The 15,146-nt window shown below is 50.8% G+C and overlaps 6 protein-coding genes across 6 annotated transcripts; 2 read left to right on the forward strand and 4 right to left on the reverse strand.

Moving 5' to 3' along the window:
* Window positions 1-1,925: 1,925 nt before the first annotated feature.
* T310_3358 (Succinate-semialdehyde dehydrogenase (NAD(P)(+))) lies at window positions 1,926-3,601 on the reverse strand (the record flags this gene model as incomplete). Its single annotated transcript, XM_013473779.1, has 4 exons — window positions 1,926-2,040; window positions 2,099-3,368; window positions 3,427-3,484; window positions 3,581-3,601. The coding sequence occupies 4 exons, from the start codon at window positions 3,599-3,601 to the stop codon at window positions 1,926-1,928; spliced, it is 1,464 nt and encodes a 487-aa protein (XP_013329233.1).
* Window positions 3,602-4,893: 1,292 nt separating this feature from the next.
* T310_3359 (uncharacterized protein) lies at window positions 4,894-7,107 on the reverse strand (the record flags this gene model as incomplete). Its single annotated transcript, XM_013473780.1, has 3 exons — window positions 4,894-5,038; window positions 5,076-5,090; window positions 5,201-7,107. The coding sequence occupies 3 exons, from the start codon at window positions 7,105-7,107 to the stop codon at window positions 4,894-4,896; spliced, it is 2,067 nt and encodes a 688-aa protein (XP_013329234.1).
* Window positions 7,108-8,158: 1,051 nt separating this feature from the next.
* T310_3360 (Pescadillo-like protein) lies at window positions 8,159-10,357 on the reverse strand (the record flags this gene model as incomplete). Its single annotated transcript, XM_013473781.1, has 3 exons — window positions 8,159-10,113; window positions 10,171-10,269; window positions 10,336-10,357. The coding sequence occupies 3 exons, from the start codon at window positions 10,355-10,357 to the stop codon at window positions 8,159-8,161; spliced, it is 2,076 nt and encodes a 691-aa protein (XP_013329235.1).
* A 257-nt stretch (window positions 10,358-10,614) lies between these two features.
* On the forward strand, window positions 10,615-12,095 carry T310_3361 (GPI transamidase component PIG-U; the record flags this gene model as incomplete). The annotated part of the gene is made up of 5 exons (XM_013473782.1): window positions 10,615-10,756; window positions 10,810-10,874; window positions 10,924-11,126; window positions 11,180-11,802; window positions 11,857-12,095. The coding sequence occupies 5 exons, from the start codon at window positions 10,615-10,617 to the stop codon at window positions 12,093-12,095; spliced, it is 1,272 nt and encodes a 423-aa protein (XP_013329236.1).
* A 169-nt stretch (window positions 12,096-12,264) lies between these two features.
* On the reverse strand, window positions 12,265-13,186 carry T310_3362 (uncharacterized protein; the record flags this gene model as incomplete). Its single annotated transcript, XM_013473783.1, has 2 exons — window positions 12,265-13,070; window positions 13,183-13,186. 2 exons carry the CDS (start codon window positions 13,184-13,186, stop codon window positions 12,265-12,267), a joined length of 810 nt encoding a protein of 269 aa, XP_013329237.1.
* A 695-nt stretch (window positions 13,187-13,881) lies between these two features.
* On the forward strand, window positions 13,882-15,146 carry T310_3363 (uncharacterized protein; the record flags this gene model as incomplete). The annotated part of the gene is made up of 2 exons (XM_013473784.1): window positions 13,882-14,569; window positions 14,664-15,146. Coding segments are annotated over 2 exons (1,171 nt in total), but the record flags the coding sequence as incomplete, so codon positions are not given.

A 15,146-nucleotide genomic window follows, 5' to 3' on the forward strand; every position in this document is an offset into this window, starting at 1 on the left:
CTGCTAAAGCTTCAGGAAATATAATACTGAAGAAGTAGGAACGGAAAAAAAGAATCACAGATCCCTGGCCCCTCTCAAAGTTCAGGATACAAGCCAGAGTACTAATAGAGAAAAAAGAAGAAGAAGAAACATCATAATTTAGAAAGAGAAGAAGAGAAGAGAAAGAAAAAAGTTCCGGACGGCACCTAGGTAGGTTTCTATACCCGACGGAAAGAGCCGTTTCGTTGTTTACTCCCGTTCTTTGTCTGCATGTACGGGAGTACAGTACATGGATATGATTGCCGAAGGGCCTAGAATCTTGAAAAAGATTGGCAGACGGAGTCTTCCCTGCCTGGGTGTTTCTCCTAAATGTGATTTTTTTTCTCTTTCCTGAAAACTCGGGATTCCATGAATTTATTTATTGTATGTATTCAATCAGTGGGAAGAGCTATAGCTATAGCTATCCTAGTTGTCCTAATTTAAGGCCTAGACGGGCTTATTTTTTAAGTATTTTTTGAAGTATTTTATCCCCCTGACCTAACTTTACAATGCAAAATGAAAAACGAAATATAAATGCCTGTGTCGTGTTGCGATAGTGATGTCCATCGACAGATAATCACCGCCAATGCCCTTCAAGTGGACACCTCGACTAACTATCTAGATATATTTCTCTATCAGGAGCCCAAGGGATCTCCAAAAGCTTTGAAAAGTGAGATTACAAGTAGCATTCTTTCCCGAAGCCTGAGTTGTGAACGCTGGGGTGAGACCACGACTCCAGCAGGGCTAATTAACACATCGTAGAATATATAGATAGATATATCTAGTGTCCCTATCAGCATGAAACTCTCACCAAACCCCCATGGGGCCCCTGGCCCAGTCAGTCGTTAAGTTAAGGTCAGGATGAGACATGCAAACACCACTGTGGACGTTCTCTAGCCTTAATTACTGTCATGTCACTGCGCAAGGCGCAAGGCCTGACTCAGGTTCGACCCCCGTCTTGTTGTTCTTCGATGGAAGACGCAATTGCAATCATCATCAAGATTGGAGGATCAGTAAATAAAACCCTGCAGGCCTGTCAAAAAGAAAAAAGACGCAAGTGGGGTTTTTGTAGCATCCTTCCGTAGCATCCTTCCTTCTCGCGAGAAGACTGAGGGTGTGAGCTTTTTTTTTTCATATCTCAGACTTTTGTTTTTCCTTTTTTTTTGGTGGCTTCCAAGCAAGTGAAATGTATGTACTGTACATTGGCTTCCTTGAAGTCTAAGATATTTATCGCTGAGCTTTGCGAACTTGAGGAGAAAATCGATATCTGGGGCATATGACCCTGATTTTTTTCCCGCCTAGCTTCAAATAGCTCCAATCTGTAATCAAGCAGATGACAAAAAAAAAAAGAAAAGAAAAGAAAAGAAAAGAAAAGAAAGAGGGACATGGCATCGATGGCATCGATGTCGTTTTGATTGATGCTTACTTAGCAGGATCACGGCATAACTTCCAGGAGTTATCGCTTTTGACCGAGAAGCTCCTTGAAGACACTAGACTAGATGCCATGCCCAAGATACTTCCTTGATGAGACACGGAAGCTACTTGAGAGCTCGGCTGAGGATTCAAGATCAATAACCGGTTCGCTATTGTATTTCCAATGTTCATTTCTGAGAATAATATTCGTGTTAGGTATTTCAAGGTGGGATTCGTACACTGCTGATGTCTGCTTGTGAGGTTCATACCCGTAACTGCCAAAGATTCAGAGAGTTGGGAAAGATTTATGGATATGTCACAATGCTGTCAATTCAGAAAAGTTCGAACATATGTCAACAGACATAAATACTGTACATACGACAGTAATAAGATCGATCAGTCATCGGGGCCATCTGCCTCCGTTGATATAAAAATCAAATAATCCTACCAATAGCTGCAATCGTTATATCCAAAAAAAAAAGAAAAAGTCCAGTTTACAGTCTTGGAGTATTGATGCCTCCGAATGTCACCGATTTGGTCACCAGGAACTCGTCAATCCCGTACTTGCTGCCTTCGCGACCGAAACCACTCTGCTTGACACCACCAAACCTGTGCGGTGTTAGTATGGTTGTATGTATTTCGAGACTTATCGAAGGGGAAGACTTACGGTGAGGCAGGGTCGCTGATGATGCCAGTGTTCACACCGACCATACCGACTTCCAGGGCTTCCGCCACTCGGAAGACGCGCTTGACATCGCGAGAGTAGAAATACGCGGCCAGGCCGACCTCAGCCCGGTTGGCCAGCTCGATAACCTCCTCCTCGGTTTCAAAGGGGAACAAGCCAGCAACAGGGCCAAACGTCTCTTCCGATGCCATCTTCATATCCTTGGTCATGTTCGTCAAGACGGTGAGGTGGTAGAAATTGTCTCCAATCTCCGAAGCCTTCTTTCCACCAACGACGACATTGGCGCCCTTGGACACGGCGTCACGGACGTGCTCGTCCACCTTCTCGACTGCACGCTGATGAATGACGGGGCCGTGAGTGACGCCCTCGCCAAATCCGCCGCCGAGTTTGAAATTCTTGACCTTCTCTGCAAATCTCTTCGCAAACTCATTGTAGATACCCTTCTGAACATAGATCCGGTTGGCGCACACACAAGTCTGCCCGGAGCTCCGGAATTTGGACGCAATCGCACCCGCGACGGCGGCATCGAGATCGTCAACGTCGTCGAAGACAATGAATGGAGCGTTGCCACCCAGCTCCCACGATACTTTCTTGACCGTCGAAGATGCCTGCTTCATAAGGAGCTTACCGACGTTGGTCGAGCCAGTGAAGGACACTTTCCGGATGGTAGGGTGAGTGGTCAGGACCTCGCCCACTTCGGCCGTGTTCTTCGACGCAGTGACGATGTTGACGACACCCTTGGGAATGCCGGCTCGGTGCGCCAGTTCTGCCAGGGCGTTGGCCGTGAACGGCGTCTCACAGGGAGACTTGGCGACGACGGTGCAACCTGCCGCCAGGGCAGGACCGATCTTGCGCGTAATCATGGCGGCCGGGAAGTTCCATGGGGTGATCAGGCCGCAGACACCGACGGGTTCCTTCAGCGTGATGACCCGGTTCCCCGCGACTGAGGCAGGGATGGTGTCTCCGTAAACGCGGGGTGCCTCCTCGCTGAACCATTCGAAGAAATTGGCCGCATAGGTCACCTCCCCTCTGGCATCTGCCAACGGCTTGCCATTCTCCCAGGTGATCAATGTGGCCAGATCCTCGGCGTTATCCACCATGAGTTGATACCATCGTCGCAGCATCCGGGCGCGTTCACGGGCAAGAGTCGCACGGAACGAAGGGAAGGCCGCCGCAGCAGCGGCGATGGCCTTCTCGGTGTCGGCGGCATTGAACTCGGGGCATCTGCCAATGTACTCGCCAGTGGCCGGGTCTGGATACACTGTCAACAATCCTCTCGCTTTCAAGCTCCATCCGTATTTGCTACCCACCATGGACTTCGAACGTCTCCCCGGACTGGGCCGTCACCCATTCGCCATTGACATAGCACTTTTCGATGAAGAGCGACTTGTCTTTCAACTGCAAGAACCAAACCGGTCAGACGGAAATCCCCTGGCCATCTCGGTTAACTGCCGGGAAGCTTACCGGAGGCACGGAGTGACCCATGGCGTAAAGGCGTTTCGAGTAGAAGACAGGCGCTGGCGGGACAGAGTAGGGATATCGCGGACGGGGTCTCAGCAGCTGGCGGGCTAGGGGGCGAACAACTCTCTCCATGGCGGAAGGAGGGGGCGCTTCCCTTCAATTAATAATAAGGACTCCAGACGAGAAAATGCCGGGGCTGCAGCAATGAGGGGTCGAGCAGTTCTCCGTTCACGGTTCCGCGCGAAGAGCTTCTCTCTCCGATGGTCCCGTCAGTTCGGGATCTGATCCCGCGAAGTTGGGGTAGACGCAGGTGGGCGTGGATCTCGACGTCACGTCACTCGCGGACGGCAGAAAAGCGTCACTCAATGCTCAACGCCTGGGGACCGTCTGGGAAAATATCTGAAGCTGCAATTGCGCAGAGCTGCTGACGCTCCCCAGGACGTGCACTCTTGATAAAGATCAGCAGCTCCGGCGGTGCTGGGCCTGCTTGCTCTCTGATTGCTCTGCGGCCCCGAAGCCTCCTTTCGTCATAGCTCACGCCCCACATCACGTGGGGCAGCAACATAGCAGATAGATCAGTTGGAGACTGAGAATCACTTCTATGGCATACAGTACTATTGTTGAATACGCTGAATAACTGCTGGAGGTAGTATACTTCCTCCAGCAATCGATATTCGATAGTGATCAAATAAACACGATCCTGTAAGAAACACGCAGGAGACCCGTATCTTACAGAGACAGCTCCCATATCTAATTACTTTTCAAATGCACTGCTCGGCGATCAGTAATCAGAACTGCAAACCCCAAACAAATTCCAGACTTTTCTTCTCCAACCCTTCTCCAACAAAACAGGATATTGCAATTGCAGCGCAGAGCTGCTGTATATCGGCGACACCAACCAATCACCGCCGGCACACTCCCTCATCGGTGCTGCGGACCAGTCAGCTGCCGTCCCGCTGCCTCGGGAAGATCCCCGAACAAGACAAACATGCAAACAACGCAAACATCCATTATCTATCTACCTCCCTATCTATCTTTCCAGCGTAAAATCCCCAAGTTGGCTCGTAATTAATACGAATCCAGCCGGGGACAGAAAGACCAGAATCGAGAAGAGATCTAATTACAGAACTTCTCTGCTTTTTTTGTCTTTTTTTTCCCCCTTTCGCTTTTCCCCGTGTTTCGGCAAACACCTCCGTCCTGTCCTGTACGGAGATAAGATACTGGTCGGGGACTTAGGGATCAACGGAAATGCGGGGAACGCCCTCCATCCGTATACATGACCCAGATCCATGGATGCCGAGGATGGATAAGGCTTCTCAGGACTGTACGGAGTATGAGGTGTTTGTACCGTAGCTACCTACTTGGGTATTTTGTTGGCACAGTGATCCCGAGGTACAGTACAGGACGATACAGTTCAGTTGGCTGGAAGTACTATGTAGATCAATTATTCTTCTATTGGATCTGATTGCGTTTTATTAGTGTTCTAAAGTGTACATACATGCATGGACCGTAGCTAAAACGCCAGCCTATACTGTACATTTCTGTCATCACTCTTCCTCGACATCATGCATCCCCTGATCTTGTTCAACTGGCGCATCTGCCGCTTGCTCGCCCCTGACATACCCCGGATGCACTCTCCTCATGTGCAGAGTCAGATTCCACGTTCGCGTGAACCCATCCGTATGCCGGCGACATCCGACAACAGGGCAAAGGATATCTTCTTTCCTGTGTTTTCCTTTGCCTTTGCCTTTGTGACGGCGTGGAGGTGCTGCTGCTGCTGCTGCTCCCGGCCCGCTATCTTCCTCCTTGGCGACAATTACGTCCGTGGCGACTGACGCTTCGCGCTTTCGACTGGTGGAGGAGCGGCGAGAGTGAGGACGCGAGCGCGACCGAGAGACAGAAGGCTTTCGCTGTGCTTCTTGGTCCTCTTTCTCTTGGTCTGGGTCTTCGATGTACCTCCACTCTGAAACGGTGTCGCCATTGGTCGTGCTCTGGACCTGCTGCACGCGGCCCTCCTCCAGAGTCCGGAATATCATATCCTCGCCAAAGAGGTCGGCGCATCGCTTGGCGGCTCGCATGACGGCCGACTGCGGGCAGTCGATCATCGACGCGATTCCCAAGACATCGCTCCAGTCTCGCAGTCCAAGCCTTGCTACAGCTTTAGGATCCCGTGTTCGACTGCGGGAGCGGCGAATGGACCGACTGCGTCGCGCTCGGGGCGGTGGAGGAGGAGACGCACTGGAGGATGCTGACGACGACATAGATTCCATCTCAGACGGGTTGTCTTCCGATTCTTCAATGCAATGTGCGTCAGAAGATTCCACCAGTGCCGATTCAGCAGGAGACGTCGTTCGAACGCGCTTCCTCCCCCTGGAGCGGCTTCTCTCCGACGTACTTGTCAATCGTCTCTTCCTGGTAGACGATGAATGAGAGGGAGCAGAGAGAGCACTCTCCGTATCCGTATCTGACTCAGTCGTCGAGCTATCGTCCGGAGCAATGCTTGCCTTGCGAGCGTGGTGCAGACCCATCAAAAGCCTATCAAAACGGGTGATAATATTCCGCACCAACGGCCGCAACTGCTGTCGGGATACGTCGTCGTCGGCTTGGACAACTGGGCGGCGTTCAATCCCGTCAGACAAGCCTTGCTCGGTCTTCCACTCTGCATCATCGCCAGTGCTTTCACCGTCATCCTCCTGAGCGCTTTGCTTCCTTCTCCGCTCCTTTGGCGCCCACTCCCTCTGCAAAAACCGTTCCTTTGCTGTCTTCATCATGATTGCCATGAGAGACTCCTCTAGGTCTGCACTCGGCCGCGGGTCGGGCGGTCCTTTCAAGGTCCAGGCCTCATCTTCATCAATCAAGGCCCGTTCATCCGCTCGAGGCACCTCAGACGCCGGCATCGGCCACGCAGTCCATATTTTCGGCGGTACAAATGGTGCTGTAGACACCCGTACGCCAGCAATCTCTTCCCAGTACTCTCCATCCTCCAAAGCTTTCTCCTTCAACTCTCGCGCTCTCCGCTTCAGCGCGAAGGCGTTGAACAAATGGGCAGAGAGGTCTCTGGCCCTCATCTCCTCTAGGCCGTCCGCAATCTGGCGTTCTTGCTCCGTCCATTTCCGCCACGTCGACCCCGGTCCCTGGTACCTGTTTTGCCGATACTGAGGGGGAGACGACGGAGGGAGTTGGACCAGGTTGTCATCTCTGAGAATAGCTTCTTTTCCTTTCCTTCTGCCTTTGGCATCTGGACCACTGAATCCATCGTCACCATCGTCTCCTTCATCATAGGTAGGATCATCAGAATCGTCGTCTGGAATTGGCAGCAGTGGCTCCTCGTCATATTCTAAGAGGTTCTCGTTCTCCTCTCCTTGCGAAATCCCGTCTCCTCCTGGATCCGGCTGCGTGTAGGGCTCCTGGTCAACATTCTGGCTGCTTGGTTCTCCTCCGAATATGGACTGATACGGCTGGGCCGATTGAGGGGGACTGACACTGGGGGATTCAGACTCGAGGCGCTGGGAAGACGCTGCAACAGACATGAACGTAGCAATACATGCAGAAGATACAAGGGGCTAGAATGTAGTCTGCAGATGTAGCGTCATCATCGACTTCTCATTAACATCCATAAAAAAGAAAACAAGTCTGACGTTGTCCGCAAGATCAAGGCATAAACGTGAAATCCAGACGAGAAGAATAATGAGATTCGATTATTCAAGCCAGAAAAATCCAGCACCACAGCAATGAATACAGTTCAAGAAATGAAGTACTGTAATATGAAGGAGGGATCATGTAAAAAAAGTATTCCCCGCAAAGGAAAAAAAGGTTCCACCAAAATTATTATTATTAAAACTCGTTAAATAATGGGATTAGTCCATCAAAATCAGTTTCCTGTGAGAATTAATAATACAAAGAACATGGTGATAAGCAAAAATCAAAAAAAAAACAGACGTGAATTCCCAAGGAAAGCAAAAATCCCCGTTAATCACGTGGTTGATAACTGGGTAGGTAACCACTGTCACCTGACCTACCAAAATCACGTGACATGACAACGACAAAGAATTTGGGAAAAAAAACCTGTCCACGACGACAACACCTCATCATGTGACCTGACCTGTGCTCTCTCCATTCTGTCACAGACACTCACTCTGTATTCTCTCCGAAATCAACCTACCCAGCGTCAGAGAGCGGCAAGCGACAGACACCAGCAAAATCGACAGGAGGTCGATGCGAGGTTTCTGAGTCACGTGTATTTCCTATTAAAGTTAGTATAAATTGTACACCGCCTGCTGTTAGAGGGAAGGAGTTTACACCGCCTGATTATAACTGCCGGCAGAATATTTGCTACTGGCGATCGATAATGGTTATTGGTTTTTCTCTACATGTCGAAATTTTTACCCTGCCTACCTGACAGGAATGAAATGAAATGGTACTTTTTGAGTAGAAAGAGAAAAAAGATATCAACCTTGTATGATATGATAATGATAACGTTCACACACCCATATGTAAAGTAATAAACCTTCCAGAAACACCAATGATATCATGTCAGCAGGAGCCAAAAATATAAAAAATACAAAAACTTTTTTTTTGTTTTCATGCGCCTGACTTCGCAGCAGCCTTCTCGATCTTCCTCCGCTTGTTCCGCAGCTTCAGCGCCTCTTCCTCCTTCTTCTTGTTCGAGTAGAGCATCTTGTCCAGCAGCTTGCGCTTCTTCCGGCTCATCATCATCTTCTGCCGCTCGAGCTCTTCTTCCTCCTTCCGCTTCTGCGCGGCGTATTTCTTGGATAGAGAGGCCTTCTTGTTCTTCGCCGAAGAATCGTTCACGGATCCTGTGAACGGGAGGCCTGCCGCTTCGGCTTCGAGTTCTTTCTGATGCTGGGCGCGGGCCGCTTCCTCCTCGTCTTCGGATTCGGAGGCTGGTTCGTCGTCGTCAAAGCCGCCGAATTCTTCTTCTTCCTCTTCTTCGCTTTCTTCTTCCTCGTCGTCTGAATCATCGACATCCATGCCGTGATCATCAGACTCATCCTCCTCCTCTTCCTCTTCCTCCTCCTCTTCTTCTTCTGACTCTTCGTCAGCTTTAGCGTCGGTCTTCTTCTTATCCGAAGTCTCCTCCATCTCCTCGTCACTTTCCTCCTCTTCCTCTTCCTCCTCTTCTTCCGCACGTTCCGCCTCGCCTTCCTCCTCCTGTTCAGCCAAGCTGGCCCGAGGATCGTATTCGCCCTTCTTCGGCTTCACCCAAGGGCTCAAGTGAGGGGGCAGAGTGGCACCGGGAGCGTAAAGATCCGGACGAAGGAGTTTCCCCTCGTTTATGCAGTCCCAAACCCACTGGGGTTGGATGTAAGTTCTGCCCGGAATCCGAGTGCCAGGTCGAACCTTTGGAGCTGAGCCGTCTGCGGCATCTGGGACCGCTGGAAGAGAGGATTCGGGGAGCGCCGGACGGTCAACAATTTGGTGGGTGATGCGAGGGTCTGTCTCATCGTGGGTGAAAGCGCCCTCGCCCAACACAGCATCCCATCCGATCCGCTTGCAGCCAAAAGCACGTAGTATGAACTCCAGAGGCGCCTTCGGGGCCTCCCGGGAAATGAAGAAAGTGAACGGGGCGAACAACGTAGCGGCCTCATTCTCACTCATGTCGGGCTGGGGAAGCGTATCCGCCTCCGGAGCCGCGGGCTCGAATTTATCAATCGTATCGTTATTCTCTTCCTGTTCTTCAGCGACCTGTTCCTCCTGCTCGTTGTCGAGGCCAACCGATTTGACAACGCTGTCAACCTTCTCCTGCACTTCACGAGAGACCTCCTTCCCCGCGCCATTCGTCTGTGCTCCGGGTGCTTCGATCGCTTTGTTGTTGAGAGACGCCGCATTTCGGCTTTCCAGGCGGAAAGCAGCCAACTCGGCGCCTCGTTCGTCACTTGCGACATCAAACTTCGGCGGGTATACCAGACCGATGGAGGTGTAGAGCCGGAAGTTGACGAAGCCGAGCAGAGTGGTGTAGAACTCGACAAAGGTGGCCATTATACGAAAATCGACATCGCCATTGACTCTCTGGACGAATCGGTATGGAACAAGCCACATGATGTCCTGGCCCTGGATTGTGGCCTGGTAGTAGATACCCTTGATGGAGAGGAACGACTTGCGAAGCGAATGCGTCTTGATCAGGTAATGCTGGAATTCATGGCACAGACGCTGGCACCGCGCGATAGTCTTCGGAGGAACGGTAGAGGTGGACGGAAGGTTCGCAAACAGGAACAGAAGCGACAGGCAGTCATCGAGATCTCGCAGCGCATCGATGAAGGTCGGATAGCGCTCTTTAATGATGTGATCGAGAGTGAGCTTGGGCGCCAGGTTCCTCTCCAATCGCGCCGCATCACCTACTTCTCCCCGGCCTAGGGCTCGAGCAATTTTCTTCGAGAGCGCCTTTTGCTCGCGGAACTTCTTCAGCAGCGGTTCATGAAGGAGATACTGAATATCCTTGTAGTAGTAGAATGTGGTATTGGGGGTCGCGTTCTTGGAAACTTTCTTCTTGTTCCGGGGCTCGCGCGGGTAGATTCCTAGACGCACGCATTAGACATTGGCAACGAAGCCGAGAAATTCTGGCGACTGCATACCTTTGAAGATACATAGCCGGCGGAAGTCAGGCAGAGAAATCTGAAGCTTGCGCACAGCCTGTGTTCGGGTGATATAGTTCTTGGCCTGGCCAGAAGTTCCTGCAGGAAAAAATCAGCAAGCGACATTTACACAGCTAATCAATTCGCATGCTCTGCAATACAGACCCTTCTTCTTGATCTTCGCCATCTTGCTGTGGTGGGCTGGCGACGCCGATGTGCGAGTGCTGATAACGAAAAAGAAAAAACTTATCGACGGAGGGACTTTTTCGGTGTCGGCGAGAGGCTCGGGAGTGGCCCGTGCGGTGCGGAAGCCGACATGCAGTTCTAAGGACAGCAAGCAACGCAGCGATCACCAACGCGCTCTGTCTGGTGGCCGAAATTGCTCGCAATCCGCTCATTTGGACCAGAGACCATGGAATTGTCGTGCCAGGTCTGATATCCACCATGCCTGTCGACAGGAGGAAGGCCGGCGTCTTCGCCGCTGCTGTCGCCCTGCGACTGCTGCTCTTCGTCGCTTTCCCCTCGCTCCCCGACCTCCTGACCGCGCGAGTCGAAGTCTCGACTCCAATTAGCAGCTTCAAGAGACGTGCGTGCTTGAAATTCAAAGAAGAAAATTGTTCAGTCTGACCGGTTCTACAGTGCAAGAGGGTCTCTTCCTCTACACGCGGAATGTCTCTCCGTACGACGGTGGTGTCTTCCATCAGGTAAGCAGCTCCGTCAGCCTCGTCTGAGCAGCAACTGACTTGTGAACAGGCACCGCTTCTTTTGCCCATATTTGCCTTGCTCCCGAACCCCCAAAGTCACCCGCTAGCCACCAGCATCCTATACACCTTGGTCGATCTCTTGAATGCAAATGCCTTGATCACGATTTCGGACTCCGCAGAGTCCGTCACGGGGAGGTTCCATTCCACATTGCGGAAGCATATCCGATGGGACGGGGTTGCAATAGCGACAGGGTATTTCAGTTATTTCGTGCGACTAGACATGCGGCGGTATTGACGAGTCCCAGGTACCTGTTTAACCCGTTTACGCTGGCGACATGCCTTGGCCGTTCGACGAGCGTGTTCACCAATCTCGCGATCCTGTACGCCGTGTCGAATGCCGTGACTGGAAATGGTCTGAATTCGATGATTGCCTTGGGGTTTGCATCCTACCTGTCTCTGTATCCGGCGCTTCTGTTCCCGCCTCTTGTCCTCCTCTGCTATGACCGCCAGGCGATGGCTGGGAAGAATACCTGTGGCCCAGCAGTATACACGTTGAAGCAGTTTGCTATACTGTTAGGAGCCATTGCCGGTCTCCTTGGTGCCTCGTACCTCGTCACAGGGTGCTCTTGGGAATTTATCTCCGCAACGTACGGAGTCCACTTGCTCGTGCCCGATCTGACACCGAACGTGGGCCTGTGGTGGTACTTCTTCATCGAAATGTTTGACTCGTTCCGGGAATTCTTCCTGGGCGTATTCTGGCTGCATCTAGCGGGCTACGTGGGAGGATTGACGATACGCATACGGCGACAGCCGCTCTTTGTCATCACCTCGTTGCTCGGGATTTTTGCCATCTTCAAACCGTACCCCAGCATAGCCGACGTCTCACTCTACTTTGCCCTCCTGCCGCTGTACAGGCATCTCTCGCCTCGTAAGTATTTTCTTTTCCGTCATCGATACCTTTCTGTTTCTGACAAACGCCTAGTGACGCGGTACACATTCTTCGCGGCGTCCGCTCTCTTGTACGCGACCCTGCTTGGGCCGGCCTTCTACCACCTGTGGATCTATGCCGGGTCCGGAAACGCCAATTTCTTCTACGCCATCACGCTGGTGTGGAGTTTGGGTCTGACCATCCTGGTAGCCGACCACATCTTTGCCGCGCTGCGGGATGAGTGGGAGCAGGAGAATCCGGCGATGAAGGGCAAGGAGGTGAGGCAGATATAGCAGTGAATTCGGAAGTAAAAAGAAGAAAAAAGAGATAAAAATTACTACCCCTGCACCTTAAAGATGGCGTATAATCTTAAGACAGAAAGAATACCGAAACACAATGCATGAGTAACAAATTTCGTATCTATGCCTGTCTCGTCCACTGACATAATTAATACCTCTCCTTCTACGCCCGTAACCTCTTCGACAGAATCAGATAATCCGACTCCTTGACCGTCCCATTCCTGAGTTTCTTCGGCTGCGGCGAGGACTCGTCGACGACGTACCCGAGCAGGTCGTAGAACTGCACCGCGTTCTCGTTCGCGCGGAAGACGGTCAGCATGGCCTTCTCGAGCCCCACGCGCTGACCGATGTCCTCGAAGAGCGTCATCAGTTGTCGGCCTAGCCCGCGGCCCTGGGTCGATGGATGCAGGTGGATCTCGTAGCAGTAGATGACCTCCTTGCCGTCTTCGTAGGTTACCATGAAGGAGAGGAAGCCTGGAAGTTGCTGTTGTTGTTGTTGCTGTTGGTCTTGTTCCTCTGTTGTTGGTGGTGGTGTTGTTGATGCCGTCGCCCTACGGAGAAGAATGTACCGCATATCAGGCAGTCGCATCTCCTTCTTCTTCTTGGACGGGGACCATCCGATGGACGAGTTTGCGTAGTCCTTTGACGAAGTCAGCTCGATGAGCGCGAAGCAGGCCTCAAAGTCCGATTCGGGGATGGATTCTGCGGTGTGGATGTCGAGAGTGTATACGGCATTATTATTGTCGGTGTTGATGTTGGTGTTGGTGCTTGCATCGACGGCGTTTTCGCCTTGTTGCTGTTTGTGCTCGTCTCCGCCAGCAGCAGACTGGTTCGAAGAGTCTGCTGCCTTCTTTTTTGAGTCTTTTGACACTGTGAGTCGGAGTCGATCTGACGGGACGTAACGTTCGATGAATTGATCCAGTGGGAGAGCGTTGGTGCGCTCGACTAGAGGTAAATAACTCTTTTTAGCTGCAGCAGTGTTAGATAGAATTCTTTTTTTTAATTCCATTGATTGTTTGAGAAATGATAATGCTTCAACCGAAGCTCGTGCAACAAAACGAGACTGTCACACACAACACACACATATACAAATACACAGCTTATAAAAACAGAAACAGCGAGGATATATATACGTCGAAAGCATGAATATAAAATGAAGCAGGGTATCAACGATCAACCCCAATCCCCAGGGGCGAAAAAAAAAAGTGTGAAAAAAAAAAGAAAATAGGGAATGAATCTCACCATCCTCCCTCGCGACCTTCTCCCGATGCCACTTTGACAATTTCAGACCCGAAGATCGTGACCTGGACGAATTTCGCTGTGACGATGAAGATGAAGATGACGGCTTTGTCACCCTCCCGTTCTTGACGGATGGTGACATGATCGATCAATCAATTAATCAATCAATTTATTAAATAACTATGTATAGCACTGCGCTCTATATATTTCTGGTACGGGATTGGAATTGAATCTCACTCCGTCTTTCTTGTACATTCATTAAATAATGATCTAGACGGATGATGATGTTGTTGTGACACACGTTCTTCTGGGCGGCGCGTATCGAAACGCGAGATTAGATTTAGCGTATGCAAAATTTGGTGCAGTTTTGGCACCCCAAAACCTCAAAAAATTGCAACTTTTGTATCGGAAGCCCTCCAAACCACCAAAATACTGATTTTTCTCACCAAATCCCATCGATTTTTTACTGAATTTGTCATATCTGAGGTTTTTCTGACTTTCTAATTAGGAAATTATAGCCTATATTCAAACCGATATCGAGATGTCTGCGAATCGCGCTCCTGCCGCCATACCCTACGACCTTCGCAAGAAGCACATTCCTCGCATCCCATCCCCAGCCCCGAACCAGGATCCCGCTGGCAATTATACTCCGATGGCCGCTGCAAGGAAGATAAGAAAAATGAGGCAAAAGAAGGCGTCTGAAGCGTCTAGAGCGTCTGGAGCAAGGAGTTCTGCTGAGAGACCTCAGGCAAAGGCGCCGGCGAGCCAAAAACGCTCATTGCCAGCACCTTCCAACGCGTCAAAACGTGTCAGATTCGAGATATCCAATGAAGCCGTTACTGAGTCGGTCCCTGAAGCTGTTGGTGACGCGTCTGACGATGCCCCGGTCGATACTCCTGCCAATGCTCCTGACGAAGTATCCGATTTGCAGGAATCCGTTGATAATGAGTCCCCTCGTGAGCCTCCTGCTGAGGACGAGGAAGAGGAAGCTGCCAGAGCGCTTTATACCACCAAAGAACGCTTTAAGAAGCTCGTATACAAGAGACGCGTGGAGGAAGCCCGTCGCAGGTTGCAAGAAGCCGAGGAGGACACCTATATTCCGACATCGGATATAGAAGAAGAGATGGATGAGCTCCTACGCGCTGCTGACTACCCTGTGGCCTTATATCTACGCATATATCTCAATAAGACGTTGGTTGTTCGCAAGGCTCTGCCTGATTCTACTCGCCGTACGCTCGATATTGCAGATATTGAAGAGATCTTTCTACAGTCGCTTCAGCCATTCGTTAAGGACGAAGATGTATGAAGTTATTAGCCGTACAGCAATCGTGAGACTGGCGACTGGCCGTGGAGGATCAAAAGCTCACGATATCGACGATTTTACCAATGCCGAAGCGGAGCAGATCCTTGCTCTACTGGATAGGCAACATAAGACCTTCCCAAGAAGCCAAATACAGCTTCATTTTGAAATCAAAGTGGTCTGTGAAGCCTTGCAAGGAAATAAAAAGAAGTCAAGACAATCCTCTCAGCCTCCAAAGCAGTCAACCACCGATGAAGCTTCTTCTCCTATATCAAGCTCTCCTCCGGTTGCTTCAACGCGTTCTAATCGTACTGGCAGGCTGTTGGAGCAACATTCTCGTCGCCTAGAATCCATACGGATTGCAGGAGATTTTCAACGTCAGTTGATGGAGCGATACCGCTGTCTTGACGACAATTGTACAAACAAAAATAATTACTGTTTCCCTGATCCTACAGATCCAAATCTCCATTATAATATTACCGCTGCTCAGCACGAGATGTGGGCAA

Source organism: Rasamsonia emersonii (assembly GCF_000968595.1).
Source record: "Rasamsonia emersonii CBS 393.64 chromosome Unknown ctg1118621760064, whole genome shotgun sequence".
Lineage (NCBI taxonomy): Eukaryota > Fungi > Ascomycota > Eurotiomycetes > Eurotiales > Trichocomaceae > Rasamsonia > Rasamsonia emersonii.